The sequence below is a fragment of the Hyaena hyaena genome, unplaced genomic scaffold (genome assembly GCF_003009895.1).
Source record: "Hyaena hyaena isolate Hyena2069 unplaced genomic scaffold, ASM300989v1 scaffold_271, whole genome shotgun sequence".
NCBI lineage: Eukaryota > Metazoa > Chordata > Mammalia > Carnivora > Hyaenidae > Hyaena > Hyaena hyaena.
The window spans coordinates 1330783-1348075 of record NW_024080902.1 but is presented as its reverse complement, the minus strand read 5'-3'; the positions used below and the strand labels follow the sequence as shown (position 1 = coordinate 1348075).

Genomic DNA, 17293 nt, shown 5'->3' with positions numbered 1-17293 from the left:
TTGGAGGATTTGGAAAACTTGGTTTAGGGAAATTTAGAAAGAGAAATGCTCATTTTCTAATTCTGACAGAGGCTTACATATTCAATCGTGGCTCTAATTGTAGCCAAAAACATCACTGCTTTCTCATTATCCATTTCATTGCTCCTGAGAATTGCTTTCTCATTAAAAATTTTTTTTAATATGAATACATTTGGAGATAGCTCACTGCTTTGCTAACACTGCGATTCATGAGTCTGTCAAGATGCTTTCACAAATTGATAAATTTCTGTGATTGGAAAAGGAAAGAAAGTCTGGTTGAAGCTACATGGGACCAAGAGAAGAAGATTTTAGTGTATGATAAAGTCTATATTCATTGATGGATGTTTAGAAGAGGAAAAGGAAATGGAATTTTCTGAGTGCTTTGCTCCTTTATCAGTGGCAGCAATAGGTAGTTTAAAGCTGATAAAAATATCATTACACTGTATTTAATTATCTGTATATTACAGGATTGCCTCACAGTTTCTCCTTCTCCCATTTTGTTGACAATCATGATTTGTAACAGTTCTTGGACCAGAAACTTGTACTCTTGGCAAGATTTTCCCTATCAGAAATATGTTATCATTTCTGGTGACTCTTACTTTAAAAAAATCTGTTGATAAGCCATGTTTTAAGTTTAAAATGTGAAGACTGAGGCAAAACCAGCTCTGTACGTGCAGCGTCCCAGGCTGTCATGAGGGGACACGTATTTGCCCCCATGCAGGACCCCACCCAGAGCTGCTGAATCCCACCGGGAGGGTTTATGTGTGCTCCCCACCACTGCTCTACCAGAAAGGGGCTTCCGTGATTTGCTTTTTAGTCCATCAGATGTGTGTGTGAGCAGGGCAGGTATCACTGGCGGCACTGACCGCTGACTGGTCCTCATCTTGTCCCCCTTGTGAAAAAATTAATTTGTTATAGCTGGTCTTGGGTTTAAAATCTAAATATGATTTGTTAAAACATTTTATGGGCTCACTATTTTAAGACTCCTAAACCTGTCCGTTTCCTTTTCCCCTGCCTTTTGCCAGTCCTTACCCCTTCCTTCCTGGTTCCATTCTGAAATCTGCTCTTTCTTTGTCTATGCCTTTGTTATATTTCTGTTAAGAGCATATTTGACATTATTTAGTGAGAAATCCGGGTTTCAGATTATTTTTTAAAAGTTGAGGCTACCTTTCAAAAGCATGCAGTTTTCCAAGTGCTTTAGCACACAGGCACAAAGGGTTTATGTTTGCCCCACTCACTGAGGCACCAGCTGGGTACTCTGGTTTTTAGGTCAGCTCACATTCTCTTGTCTACACTATGAATATGCTTAGCTAATAATGTCTCCAATCCATCGGTCCCTGAACAAGAGCTTTTGGGTCATTTCTCCCCTAAAGCTAGTACTTGGAAAGCAGGCTGTTTGGAGCTGTACAATTCAGACATCCTGTGTTCAAGTCTTGACTCTGTCACTTACTAGCTTTCTGACCTTGGGTGACTTCGACTCCAAGTCATAAATGCAAAGAACTGGTTCACAGTAAATTATTGCACTTGTTCACTGTCCACTGAGAGGCTGGGCCCTTTAATTTCCCTGGCAGAGCCTGGAATGTGATTAGGAATGTGGTTTCTGGTATCTCACAAACATAATAGTAATAGGACGTGAGGGCCTGGAGTAACTTCCAATAGGACTCTGTGCAGGGACTTGTCTGGAGCCTAAAAGAAAAAGCCTGTAGAACAGGATGTCCTGGGGGCACCTGGGTGCTCAGTCGGTTTGACTTCTGCTCAGATCATGATCTCACAGTTCGTGGGTTCGAGCCCCACATCGGGCTCTGTGCTGAGCTGGCTCAGAGCCTGTTTCAGATTCTGTGTCTCCCCCTCTCTCTGATTCTCCCCTGCTCACACTGTTTCTCTTTCTCTCTCAGAAATAAATGAAAAACATTAAAAATTAAAAAAAAAATTTAAAAAAAGAACAGGATATCCTGCAACCTTCTTTGTTATCCCTGTTGGATTAAGGATATAAATCCTCCTGAATGAAAAACGTTCACTTGATCATTCTTCCTGGTGCAAACATACCTGATATATTTAAAATATATATAACTAACACATTAATTATCAGTAATTAGAATTCCTTTATGCTTTATGGACAGTTTTAGTTTTGTTCTCCTCTCTGTATCTGTTTAGCATTGAGTATTACACGGCCCACTGGGGTTGTAATGGTACATTCCCTAATATGGACCATAGGTCATTATTATAATCATCACACTAACTATCATGTTGGCTGTAGTACCCCGTTGTTTAAAAAGTACCCATAAATCACCCAGTTTGTTTCTCCCAGCCAGAGGTAGGCAAAATATGTGGGCTCTAGAGCCAAGCTGCCCAGGTGTATGCACTGCTCTTTGATTTATTTTCAGTGACTCTACCTCTTAGTGCTTTAGTTCTCTGCTGCATCCCAAGGATAAGAACCACATCTACCCTACAGAGTTACTTAGGAGGATCTATGTACGTGTTACTACACGTGAAACACTTAGAACAGTGCCTGGCACATGGCAAGCATTTTGCAAAATTACCTGTCGTTATTTTGGTATTCCTCTGTATTTGAGGAAATGCAGACTTACAGAGGCCACCTGCTCTGACAAAGGTCTGTCAGCTAATAAGTGACAGAGGCGAATATTCATGCCTTCTATGTCCAGGTTCATGTAGTGGACAGAATGATGAACTGGCTGTCTTGTAATGTGATTAGCTTGGCTTTGCCATGCTAGCCATATAACTTTGCCATGTTTTACAACCACGTAGTGTCTTGATGCCTCTCTCACGGAGCAGTGATTAGAGATCCCTGGGACTTTCGATGCCCCCCACTCCCATCCTCACCCCCACCTTCAGTTTCTTACCAGAGGCCTTTGTGGTATTGCTTGATTGGGTTGTCTCATTAAGACTAACTCTCTCTGCCTGCTGCCAGCAAACTTGCCCACTTGGGACCAATTCCTCGACATCTGGGGATTTTAAGGGAAAATAGTTAATAATACTTCCTGATCCCTTCTGTGCATTCAAATTCAAGAAGGAAAGGAGCAAGTTAAATAAGGAATCATATGTATGTGACCACCAGGAATGTGGATTGTGAGCTGAGATGCTTTCCCTTCTTGGAGGAGGAGAGAAGGGCAGAGCTGGCTTCATGCTGGGTCACCCTAGGCAACTGGGCTATTCAGGTTTCTTATGTAAAGTTGCATACAGGTGAGCTTTGCTTGCAAACATTGAGTGAAAAAAATCCCAACAAACCCCAAACCAAGAGCACACTTGGTTTAGGCTTGTTTAGCAGTAGCCATTTATCCTATTTCCATTACTGCAGCTATTTTATTTGGCTATGAGGATCTTCTATAAACACTTTATGCCAATTCCTTAAACATATATGCTTTGTCAAACACCACAAATGTAAGCTCAGCATAAGGTGAGAAATGTAAGGAAGTCCCTGGAACACACATTTTACATAACCCATGGACAAATCACCAAATTAATGCTGAAAATTACTTGCAGGTTTTCCCCCCCCCCAAAGGCCCTTTTACACAGTCCCTTTCACTTTGCAGCATGTAGTAGATCCTTCAGAATGTTCCAGCAGACACTGGCCTCCATCAGTGTAACATGACTACCCTCTAGTGTTCTCATGGAGAATGACACATTCATTTTAAACAATAACAGTGTTTGGCAATAACATTTTTATAGGTCCTTGATATTTCAGAAAACTGTGTAATCATTAGCCAGTTAGTGCAGCTAACACGCCCATGAGGCAGACAAAGCAGAATGAGAACACTTTAGATCTGTTTTCTGAGGAGCTGGAGTTTATAGATATTCGCTAATGTAGCTGTTAGACTTCTTGAATGATTTGGACTGTGACATTGTATCACCCCCAAATTATGCTCCTAAACAATAACAAGAACCTTGAAGAGTAAATGCCTAGGGTTTGGACTCACCAAAATCCGATGATTTGTTATGCGAAGGCTGATTTTTTTTCCTCTGGCCATTTTTACAGGACAAAACCTCAGAAAAAATATCTTTAGTTTCCCTTTATAGTTAGAGCTCCAGAAGAATCAATAGTAAGTCTTGGTTATGGTGCCGCTTTTTACTTCCTAGTTATTTTCAGGCTCATTAAATTAACCTCCCCGCAGGCACACGCGCACGTGCACCCTTACGCACTAGGCAGCATTAGCGACTCAGTAGGTACGGAAATACTCTTAGGTTGAGTAGTGGTGAAGGGCCCTAATTTCTAGTTCTGACACCCTCTCGCTGTGTGAATATGGACAGTTATTTAGCCTTTAAAAATTTTTTAAAAATATTTATTTTTGAGAGAGAGAGACAGAGAGTGTGAGTGAGGGAGGGGCAGAGAGAGAGGGAGACAGAATCTGAAGCAGGCTCCAGGCTCTGGGTTGTCAGCACAGAGCCCCAGGCGGCTTGAACTCATGAACCAGAGATCATGTCCTGAGCCAAGTTGGAGGTTTAACCAGCTGAGCCACCCAGACAACCCTGCCTTCTTAACTCTCACTTCACACAGAGGAAAGTGGGATCAATAGTGAGCACGGTTCAGGGCCATGGTACAGCGAAAGCATTGTATAAATGTTGATGGCGATGATAATAAGGGTGAGGAAGTTGACATACAAAGCCTCGATGGGTAAATTGCTGTATTTTCCCAAGGGAGAATTGGACTAGATATGCTTTACATAAATAAATCAAGGGTACACAGGATGGCTTCATCAACTCTTTCCTCAAAGGATTAGCAGGAATCTGGAATAAATGCAGCAAGTGAAAAAGCCTCTCCTGTGATGTGTAGAAGTGGGGAAGTAAATATGAAAACCTAAAAAAAGCTTTGCCTCTGCTTTCTAATATAGTTGAAGAGTAGAAAATAAATCCCCATAAATTTAAGGTTTTAGGCAGGAGTCTGGCTCTACAAATGTTAAATAAAAATTTGGATTAGTTGCTAATGTTTAGAAATTGAGAGATATTTATTCAAAAATTCAGCTTCTAGCTTCCCTTGACAATGGTCAGAGGTTCTGCTCGCGCTGGTGCATCTTCCACATGGCCGCTGTTGGCTGGCACGAGCCGGGGTCGGCATCTATGCTGCCATTCGCAGCAGGCCTCTGTCCTCCCTGTTACCTCCCTAAGACTTCATCAGGATTCATTACACTTGTGTTACGTTTTCTTATAAGGACAGCAGGGCATTGTTTTTTGTTTTTTGTTTTTATTTATTTTGAGAGAAAGACAGTGTGGGAGGGGAAGAGAGAGATGGAGGGAGAGAGAATCTCAAGCAGGCTCCACACTGACAGCTCATAGCCGTTGCTGGACTTGAACCCACACAAACCGTAAGATCATGATCTGAGCCAAAACCAAGGACTGAGCCACCCGGGTGCCCCAGCAAGGCATTTCTTTTCTTGTCTTTTCTTTAAAAAAATTTTTTTTTTTGTTTAATGTTTCTATTTATTTCTGAGAGAGAGACAGTGTGAGCAGGGGAGGGTCAGAGAGAGGGGAGATACAGAATCTGAAACAGGCTCCAGGCTCTGAGCTAGCTGTCAACACAGAGCCCGACACGGGGCTCGAACCCAGGAACTGTGAGATCATGTCCTGGGCTGAAGTCGGATGCTTGACCGACTGAGCCACCCAGGTGCCCCCAGCAAGGCATTTCTTAACCTTGGACCATTTCTTTACTACCTTTAAAGCCAGCAAACTTTTTTTTGTAAAGAGCCATATTTTTTGGATTTGTGGGCCATGTGTGGCATCTATACTAGCTCTGCCCTTGGTGGTGTAAGAGCAGCCAGAGGTGATGCAGAAAAAGATGACCATGGCTCTGTTCTAATATAGAAAACTATTTACAAACACAGGAGTTGGCTCATTTTGGGCTACCCCATGTTCGCCCGCCCTGATCTGTATTACCTGTTTTGCTCTTCCAGTGGTCTTTTGGTTTCTGAACTCTCCTTTGGGCATTTTCTCCTCTTAATCTTGATTTGATTTTGTTAAGGCTGATCTGGTATGTCTCCATGATAAGGTATATGAAAATTACCCTGTTTATATACTTATGTCTGACCTTTTAAAGCTTAGAAGAACTATGTTGAACCTGTGTCAAGAGACCTGACTAGGCCCTGCTAAAGCCATATTTATAGGTGCTGTTGATTCTCAGGGGCCTTGTCTTTAGAGGGAAACATAATCATCTGCTTCATTACAACTGAATATAGTCAAATGGAAGCTTACAGGATAAATTAAGGGAAATTACTTACATCTCTGCATATCTACAGCCTTGAGATGGAAAGAATCAAAGATAATTATTCTCTTAAAACTTAATATTATGTTTTGTCCTGGGGCACCTGTCTGGCTTAGTTGGTAGAGTATGTGACTCTTGATCTCAGGGTTGTAAATTCGGGCCCCACATTGTTTGTAGAGATTTCTTTAAAAAAATTTAAGAAAAAGTTTTGTTCTATAATATTGCTTTGTGTAGGTCTAATTGTAAGTATCACAGGAAGAATGAGATCTTATGTAAAATAATATCTCTAATCTACCTTCCTTCTAAAAGTATGTGAGATATATGTAGTAAGACCACTTAATAAGACCAGACCACTATAACAAGACCTATACAAAGCATATGTTAATAAGACCACTAAAATAGAAAAAGAAAACTAAAACCACTGAGAAAAAAGGAAAGTGACTTAATCTAAGCAAATATGTAATTGTATACACTTACCATCTTGCCTGAAAGGCCCAGGTGAGAGGAGCTCTATAGAACTCTATCATCGTGGTATATACAATTTGTCTTACACAGACTTCTTACCACCACCTTTGCGCTAAGAGTATGAGGGCGCTGCTGGTATGATGCGGAAACTCCTTTCTGTTATGGGGTGTCATTCCTCAGAGAATGTGCCACACGGGGGAATCAGACAACCTTTGAAGGTGACAAAGGGAAAAATACTCATAGGAACTTAGGCCACTGTAGGGGTGAGCCCCTGATGGGAAAACATCTGGGAACTTCATAGGTGCACTGCACAGACTTCTAAAAGACATCAGTCAATGATATCCTCATAATCAAAATAATAGCCCCTAGGTATCAGATGCTTTCAGACATGGAATTTAGTTTTAAGGAAGGCATCATCCTGTCTTATAGATGAAAAAACTAAGAGGTTAGTGACTTGCTAATGTCACCTCACTCACAAATGGCAGAGCAAGAACTTAAAGCTATCTTTCTCTCTAAATCCTGTTCTAACCCGTGAGCTATGCTTCTACTCCTTGTCTGGAGATTGACCATCTATTAGGGATGATGCAGTAGAGAAATATAAAGTGGGCCACAATGAGAGTTGTGTACATAATTTGAAATCTGCTAGTAACCACATTAACAAAGTCATAAGAATCAGGTGAGATTAATTTTAATAATACAGTTTATTTAGCCTATTGTGTCCAGAATATTATCATTTCATCATGTAATAACAACCAAAATTATTAATGAAATAAATTTAAAAAATTTTACACTGTGTTTTCAAAGCTTCCAGGTGTGTTTTACACTTACAATCATCCCAATTTGACTTAGCCACATTTCAGCGCTCAATAGACATATGTGGCTAGATGCTACCATACTGGATAGTTCAATTCCACTGAACTATGGAAATGTGGGTTAGAGATGCTGAAGGTCTCCTTCCACTTTTAATTTCTAAGAAACCCAAGTCCAATGAAAGAATTTTAACATGGCATCATGTCTTCATCCATCATTTCCAAAAGCACGTAGTAAGCCCCTGCGTGCACACTGCTGGGCTAGGGGAGGGGGTCCAGTGCCATCTGCCAGTTTTCAGCCATCCGGGTTCTCCTATTCACATGTGCCATCGTTTGTGTGTTTCAGGTGAACCAGGTCCTGCCAGCTATGGGAGGAATGGCCGGGATGGTGAGCGAGGCCCCCCAGGGGTGGCAGGAATTCCTGGTGTACCCGGCCCCCCGGGACCTCCTGGGCCTCCTGGTTTTTGTGAGCCAGCCTCCTGCACCATGCAGGCTGGTCAACGAGCATTTAGCAAAGGGCCTGATCAGTGAAAAGCTTAGTGCTGCGTGGCTGTCTGCATAAACCATGCCTGGCAAAGGAGCTTGGAGGGGAAACACCACCGAAGCTGAGGCAAAAGACAACAATGCATTACCTTCAATGTTATTACATAAGTCTTATTTGACAGTGAGATTTAAAACAACGGTGCTATTCAGTAAATCCTTTCTTTTTTCTTGGAGAGGAGACGGCAGAGCCATTGGATACAAAAAGAAATCAGAAAACCTAAAACCCTCCCTTTAATAAATTGATAATCCCATTCCCAGGACCTTGAACTTTAGTGTGCTATACGTATGTGATCTATGGTGGGCCACTGTGCCAATAAACAAAAACAACTGTTTGGTTTACCTCAGTTGCAGTAGTTATTTTGATTTTTTATTTAGATGTTCTCAGATTATTGTTTCAGTTTATAGAGGATTAGCAGACTAGTTACGAAGAAGCCTCACTGCAGTCAATAGAATTGGTGCTTAAAATTCCCATCAATGTGTCCTCTTGGGAGTAGCAAGAATGTGCTCTGCCCCACGCACTGATTTCCATACATCATATGCTGGTTTTCGTAGGCAGCCTGGATTTTGTTGAACTGTACTGTATCCCAAACCCATTAATTTTTGGAGCTCTTCTATGTAAAAGCAAAGAAGGAACTTTAATATCCTGCCATTCGTAAGCTTTATTGATAAGATTATTTATTTTCAAGGTTTGAGGTAACATCTCTGGTTGTACCAAAGAAGAAATAAATATGGTTTCTTAATCTCTTGCATGTTTTCTTATAAATAATCATGTTCAATGAGAAGTCACTGAACTTATTTAGGTACATTGAAAAATGTTAAATTATTGGTATTTCTATAGGCATGTTTATACTATTAGTGCTTTGTTTCTATAGAGAAATTAAGCCCTTCCTGTTCCCTAGGGAGAGTTACTCTGCCACAAAAGTTCTTTGTATGTATGTGTGTAGCGTGGGGAGAGCTTCAAGGACCTTTTTGAAATTCTAATGAAAGCTAGGGGGACATCATCCCAGAAAAACACACGAGTGCAAGACTATTTCAGAGATTTCATAGACCCCTTAAAGTGCTTGGTTTCTAAGTTAGGAACCACTGCTTTTGTTTCAATGGTTTGTTAGCTCCCTTCTATTCACAACTTCATTGCTGCAAAAATGACTTCTTGGGGCGCCTGGGTGGCTTAGTCGGTTAAGCGTCCGACTTTCGCTTAGGTCATGATCTCGCGGTTCGTGGGTTCGGGCCCTGCGTCGGGCTCTGTGCTGACTGTCAGCTCAGAGCCTGGAGCCTGTTTCAGTCTGTGACTCCCTCTCTCTCTGACCCTCCCCTGCTCACTCTCTCTCTCTCCTAGAAATAAATAAAACATTAAAAAAAAATGACTTCTGTTCCACCATTTTTCTTAGACATTTTATAATCACAGCTCAGCTAAAGCACCGAGTTCTTATCAATAAGATAGGTATTGCCTGACCTCTCAAGCACTTTATTCCTATATTTACATGGTCACATTGACTGGCTGTTTTATCAACATTTCTACAAACTATTGACCAGACTTACTATATTAATTTTATGTCACGGTGCATATGAGTAACTTCTCCCCGGGGCATAGCACAGTGCTCAAAACAGTCAATATCCTCAGTTAGTTTGTGGAATTCAATTCTCTCAAGTAGAGAGAATCTCCTCTATCTCTCAAGAGATAGAATCTCCCAAGGGGGAGTGAGCCCTAATAGGATCCTTGATACTAATTTTTCTCACGTGTACTTGTTATACATTTAAAAATATTAGCCCTATTTGTTTGGCCAAACAAATCGCTATGTATCTGTATTTGGATTTATGTTTTACTTAAGGTTTATTTATTTATTTAAGTAATCTCTACACCCATTGTCAGGCTTGAACTTACAACCCTGGGATTAAGAGTTGCATGCTTCACCACCTGAGCCAGCCAGGCGTCCCCCTTGTATTTGGATTTCTTTAAATCTGTTTCTAGCACCTAGTTATTATGTGCCTTGAGCATGCATTCCACTTAAGGAGAATGATTCCAACTTGGCTACATAAATCAGTGCCATTTACACACACTGAGAAGGATGTTCTTCCTTCCTGTGAAATAAATAATTTTTGGAAATAGATCTGTTATAATTACTTAAAAGTCATTCCTATATAAATAGCAAACCTTTGAGATACTGCCACATCTAATCAAATAAATGCAAAGAAGTTGCCTTGTCTTTCCGCAAAGATTGTTTTATTTTAACCAGTGATATAATTAAATGCAACAAAAGAAAAATTAGATAACCAAATAAATATGTTTCCCGGTTCTAGAACACTGTATTCATAAGAAAATTTTTAAAAAATAAAATTTCAAAAGAGCAGTCATTCAACTGTTTTACAAACTTGATATATAAAAGGCTGTACAACAAGCTCCACAGATACCACAAGCGATATTGGAAACAACCACTTAACAAATAGATGATGCAAAACTAGCACATTCCAAATTGTGGGAACAATCCATGGTAAATTCAGTTAAGTGAAATAGTTTACAGAAGCAGCAAATACTTGTCTGAGAAATTGCAAAGAAAAGCATCCAGCAAATTCTCTCCATGAAAGAGAGTTGATAAATATTTAATTAAGCCAAATAGCTCTCTCTAGCAAAATAGACATTTCCAAGCCTCTTTGAGATATCGTTAAAAGTTGGGTGAAGTGTCACCTAGAGCACTCACTGAGGGAAGAGTCTGTGAATAATTAAGGTTGGTTGGAAACTGGCATGTTACTCAAGGGCAAATGATTTCTGATTTATTTCTAGTCAGTGCTTCTATGGCATGACGATATGATTTTCATCCTCAGTACCTGACAGATTGGTTAAGAACTATGGAAATCACTTTCCAGGTTGACTGAACACATAAATTCACTGGCATAGTTTGGGATAAGTGACTTCTGAGTAGCAGAAGAATATAAATGAGTAGTCATATGAGTTACATGATTGATTCGATTATAGACATTTTATATGTCAGTCTGTCTAAATGGATATTACCTTCTTAAACATCATTAGTAAAATCTGATTTATTTGCCACCTGAAGTAAGCTAATATAGATTCCTGCTTTAGAAGATCACCTCTAACTGATTTTTTGGCTCTGACAGTTTCTGACATATAATATCCCTGAATTTTAAAATAAACCAGTATAGGGAGAAGATCACTAAAAATGCATAAAATCACACCAAATACCAAGAGAATTGCTTTTTTTCTCTTAGTCCTGGAAAAAGGAGTGAAAATGTACTAATAAGAAAAAAGTAGCAAACTTTGCTTTTTTTCTGTGGCAAAAAGAGTGAAATTGTACTAATAAGAAAAAATGAGCAAATTAGTGATTTTGCCATTTACAAATTTTGCAATGGACATAAATGGTTTTCAATAACTTTAATAAAGAATATTTGTGCTCAGTAATATAGATCAAGTCCTTTTTTTGTTTTTTACTGAGGAAAACAAATGCTTTTCAATTGTGTACTTAATCTTTTTTAGTGAGCGTATAATCTGCGACATGACAGTATTAAATGCATATGACTCAGTAAATATTAAATCAAAATTGGTTACCCATTATAACGTATGACTATGAATACACAAGCTCAAATGCTCTTTGAATGATTAACTAGAGGAAGTGTAATATATTTGTTAGATCCAGACATCAGAAAGAGGACACTGACCATATTTTTAGTCTTAATAAGTGGCAATCCATGCTAACTTTCTCCTTAACATGCTTTTACATCTTACACTTAAGTTTTCGAAAAATAACTAGAGAGAGAGAACAAATGAGGGCAATTGGCTTCAAGAAACTATCTTTCTTTTTAAGATTTATTTGAATTTTTCTTTGGCCTCCAAGTTGAAAATCTGTATGTAAAAAGACTTAAGAATATTCCTTAGAGAGCACCTGGTAATTTATTATGTAATAAGGGGACCTGAAAACGAGAATAGTTAAGAACTAAGTAAATCATTTTCCAGTCTAAGCAAACATATAGATCCACTGGCATATTTTGATGTGATTAATGTCTGTTCAGGAAACATGCTATGTATTTAACTTCTTATTGCCTATTGCCTTATCACTAATGATGTAGAGCTTATATTTATCATAAAAGTTAACTGTGATATTTCTTATCTTGCTCAGCCGCCTCTATATCAATGAGTCTTAAGTGATTCTAGTGAGAAGATCACTTTGTGGGACAAAAGCTGTAAAGGACAGATTGCTCTCTGACTTTTGTTTCTGCTTATTATTCTTATTCGCATTAGACTGGGCTTTTTATGCGCTGCCAGGGAGATGGGTAATAAACTTAATTATTGTGAGCTAAGCACTGATTCCTGTGACAAACAAAAGCATAATTTCTAGCATGGTATAAACATGATCCCTGCAATAGTTCAATTTACAGGTTCCCTGCACATCTGTGTGGCTCACGGTTGGTATGTGGTGCTTTTGGGGTATCCCTGTGGTTGAGACCTAGCAGAATGGAGTGGAGGTGTGGAGCTTCAGCCGCAAGAAGTGGGGAAGAGTAGAAATGATGTTAATAACTGCACCTTAGAATTCCCTGATTTAGGGTAAAATCGTTTATTGCTAAGATAAGCGAAAAGCTCATTAGGTATCATGAACATATAGGAATCAAGGCCTCAAAGCATTATATCCAAGTGGGATTTAGAATGAAACTAGAGCCATTCCACTTAACTTGAATATGTCAAATGAAATCTTAAATAGTTGGATGAGGTACACTAGAAAACAAACAAAATGGGGAACAAATATATCCAAAATGGTATTTTAAAAATAAATAGTTATAAAATATGCCATAAGACAATCTCAATTTAAATACATTAATACATTGAAAAATGTTTATCCCTAAAATATACTTTAAATAATACAGCAAAATAAAAAATAAAAAACTTGTAAGTTAATTAGCATCTTTACACCTATAAGTTTATTATGGTCAAATGACACACACCCATCTGATAAACTTATTTCTTATTGAACTACCCCGTAAGTTTAATGAAATCTCCTACTTTATTAGTATTCACTTTTGACAAATTCATGAAGTAAGTAGCTAACTCCTTGAGTTGTACCATATATCACTCAACCTATTATCTGAACATGAAATTTTTTCCATTTAATTTTCTTAGGCTGAGTTTTGGTTTTATAAACCTGACCTATCTTTGAGGTAAATTTTTGCTGTTCTGGGTCTGCTTTTGTGAGTGAGGTTTTTTTTGGTGCTCAAATGGTTCTTCATTCAGTTTAGGCTGACCAGTTAGTCTGGCATGATTTTGTTGAGAAAAATGTTTGGATTATAGCTCTGGCTACACCACACAGTAAAACTGAAGACATCCATTTGTCTTGTTTCCTGAGTCTCTTAGTAACTTAAAAAATTAATAGAATTAATGCTACCACTGCCAGCCAACTAATAAATGAATTCAATGGGCTAAGTCACTTAAAAGTACTGAGGCATAAAACATACAAATTCAATTCTTCTCATTTCCTCCTCTTAGAAGCCTGTGTTGTCTCAGTGAGAGGAAAGGGTATAAAAGGGGTAAGGGCAGGGAAGTGAGTGGTGCATCCCTTAACACTAAAATCCTCAAAAAGAACACTGGGAAGCATGGACAATAAACACTTCTGTGCCTTAAGAAGGTGAGCACAGGCCATGTGGATGAAAGAAAAAAAAGAACAAAAGCAACAAACTAATCTGCAAAACTATTCTGAGAATTCACTGAAAAACCTTGAGCATATAATTTAACCTAGAAGTTCTCAATGTCAGGGTATTATTATTAGTGTTTAGGAAAATTAAAATGGTAATTTGAAATACAGTGTTCCTTATCTTTTGTAAATAGGGATACAGTTCTAGAAAAATATAAACATTATACAATTCTAATTGTTAAATTAAAAAATTTTAAGTACCTTGAATGATACAGAGATTTAGACATTGTATAATTTTATAAATGGTCTCTTTCTCAGGTTAAGCTAAATGCTTTTTACTTCTGTCAAAAGAGAGTATCCTATCTAAAAAGTAGGATGGGCATTTAGGGGTGTTTTCATGTTAATCACTAAAATATGAGGGTAGAATACAAACTAAAGTTACAAATAGTAAAGTTGCAAGTTAACCAGGTATATAAATCCACCTAAGAAACAAAATTTAAACAGCCAAGGAATCAAAGATTATTGTGCCTTCTTCATAAAGATATTTAAAATGAGGAAGAACATAAATTAACAAAACAAATGAACAAAACACAAATTAATAAGAAATTATTTACAAAAGTAAAAAAAAAAATCAAGTGCAAAGGCAAAGTTCTGATTTAATTGTCCACTAAACTGTTTCTAGCCTTGTATTTCTGCAAGTCTGTTCAGTTCTTCTGATTCAAATTGCTTTAAACACCATCTTGTGGACAAAAGGAGGTATATCACAGATTCTCAACAGATGAGAAAGACTGCAGAAAAGCTAAATCTTATTTAACTCCTAAAACATATTCATAAAAAAATATTTTATAATCCAAACATGAAGTGACATTTTTTACAACATATCTTAAGATAATTACTTAAGCTCTAAAATATGTGACAAAAATTGTATTTCAACAATGCCATGAAAAAGAGAAATAAGCATATGGGATTAAAGTCATTAATTAAATTACTGTGATCACATGGTGAAAAACTTAAAAGGTTAAGACTGGCTGTGTTTCTCTTATGGTTAGGAAAAAATGGTTAATGTCCTCAATAGGAAAGAACAATGAACAAACTCATGAATTATTCTTCCTTTTTCTCTAGATTCCAAAGGCCATGAATATTAATTGAAGTCATATCTTGTTCTTTGCATAGAAAGATGTCTATCCGAAAGTATTAACTGATCTTGGTATAAAATGTTACACTGAAATCCAAACATACTTATATAGGGCAAATCCAGTTTTAATTACTGTCATCATGACCTATAATTACTCTGGAGTCTAAACAAGAGCTAATTCAGGACATCTGATAATTCTTCTGAAAGTAAACAAATAACAAATGCTTTGGAATGGAATATCATGATGTAAGAGAGTTTGCAACCACCAAGTTATTTAGGGGAAATTTTCCCACCCTACTTTGAGGCCTTAATATTAAGGGAATTAGGCAATTGCCAAATGTTCATTTGGTGTTGTATTAGCTGGGCCCAGCCACTCTTCTCGCTCTTGGCTGCAGGTTGTGGGAGCCAAGAACAAGTGTTGGCGGGTAAATGATACAGTAGGGTGAGAGGGGCTCATTCCATGTGGACACAGTCCCATTTCTCTACTTATGCCAAAGGTAGATTAAGTCATGCAGCAGTTATAAAAAATGAGCTGGAATCAATGAGCTCTACTTTGTAATATGCATCATATGACATGACATTCCCCATCCCTCTTAAATCACCTGCATAAATTCAAATTCTTGGAACAGGAATAAACCAGCCTAGCATTAATGGAACTTAGAAGAAAGAAAGGTTCCTAAATATGCAATTTGTAAGAAAGGATGCATGACATATTCTGTGGAATTAAAATGAACAGAATTTATAAAACAAGAAAATGAACTGAGTCTTTTTATGGATATGTTAGACTCAAAGAAAACAAAGAAAAATACATCGATCACCATCAGCAAAAAAAGTTCATGAAGACATGAAATTGCTACAATAAGTACTTCTGGATTAGCAAAGAGGCAAAAGGATAAACAACCTATTAATCAATGTGAAAAAATCATCCTTGAAAACATATAAAATGTGTAGCTTCATGACAAATTCAAGTAAATTAAGGAGTGGCAGAGGAGTTGTAAGCTTTTAGAAAATTCAAAAAATTAAAGTTCAACAAATTAAAAGCTCAAGATATACACATAGCACCAGATTTTGGATCTGTATACATTTTTTGGAGGGATAAAGTATCATTTTACTAAAAAATGCAAATGTATATTCCAATTGTATAAGTCTAAAACACAGCACCATTGTAGGTATTGCACAGGAAAGAAAATGAAGAAGAAAATCAATTAAAAGTTAAAAACATTTGAAATAAATAAAATAACCTCAGAGAATAAAAGAAACAAAGCTGGGATTTAAATATACAACATAATTCGATACGAAATAACTAGAAGGCTGTATGCACACACAGCCATGTAGACAGGATCTGACCAGCAGTTCGTTCATCTGTAATGAAAACCAGTTCAAATCATGGGTGCATTTGAACAAAAGCCTTCCTACCCAACCCGGTTCACAGCTGTTTCCAATTTCAGTGGGTTCGCCTTTCTAAATTCATTTTTCAATTAACACGTAGACGCAACCATTCTCGCCTCGTTAGCCAAATTGGAATCTGCACTGCTCTTTGAAGAGGTGAGGCCTCATTTCTGTGGCAGGAGGGCTCTGGGCATCACTCTCACAGCATCTGTGGGACCCATTACTTAGATTTCAGCAACATCCTCATGTCCGATGTCCGTTATTTTCAACCTCTAAAAATAATGTATGGCTAGGCAATAAAAACGGCATTTAGTAAGTAAGTGGGTTGGTGATCACTGAACTGTCGTTCCCTGTCAGAGCACACAGTCTTTACAGTGCCTGCTGTTTCCCCTGAAGTTACTGCTAACTCTTTGGTCTGAGTGCTGCTTGCATATCCGGTCCCATAGCTTTCCTTTGCTGCCCTCTACCTCTTTCTGCTGCTTCTGGGGAACAGTTTCACCATAAGAGCTTTTGGGCGTCACCTCCTCAATATGCACCTGCAGGCACCACACAATCATCTTCTAGTGCAAGGGGTTTCTTTCCCAGGTGCCACAAATCCCTTCCTATGTTCTGATGGCCGGTTCTTGTCTGTAAAATCTGAGAGTGATCCGGTTGGAAGGATAATGGATACAAGGGCCCAAAGACCTTGCTAGGCCATTTAGCTTCAAAGGTATCGAAGACAGCTTGATGTCTTCACCATCAAACACCTCCGAGTGAAAACAGCCTTCTGTTTCCCAAATGAGAAACTCAGTGAAGACATTGCAGTTTTGGGCTTTTCTGGTGGAGCTCTCGTACAATTGGACTCTTTTCCCCTCTTTTCATGCGGTACATATTCATGCCAGTGGTGACTGCTTTGAACTTAGCTCATTATACAGAATTAACAAAATCATTTCAGTAGCTGGCTATGGTAGGTTTTGGGCTCCCTGATAAAATAGCCTCCTGGGTTTCTTCCAAAATGAGTTACGAAGTGAAGCTCTTATTGCCTATCTATTTCTCTGCATGAGCAGGATAGATATAAGATGGTACAAGAATTCTTCGGCTACAAAGAGTA

The 17293-nt window shown here is 38.3% G+C and overlaps 1 protein-coding gene across 1 annotated transcript in view; it reads left to right on the top strand.

Annotated features, from left to right (window-relative positions):
• COL9A1 (collagen type IX alpha 1 chain) overlaps nt 1-8733 on the top strand; it is a 90059-nt gene extending 81326 nt beyond the window's left edge. Inside the window, exon 38 of the mRNA XM_039245801.1 lies at nt 7850-8733. Coding sequence (XP_039101732.1) covers nt 7850-8034 — 185 coding nt within the window. The 3' untranslated portion in view covers nt 8035-8733. The remainder of the gene's footprint in view (nt 1-7849) is intronic.
• The last annotated feature ends 8560 nt before the right edge of the window (nt 8734-17293 follow it).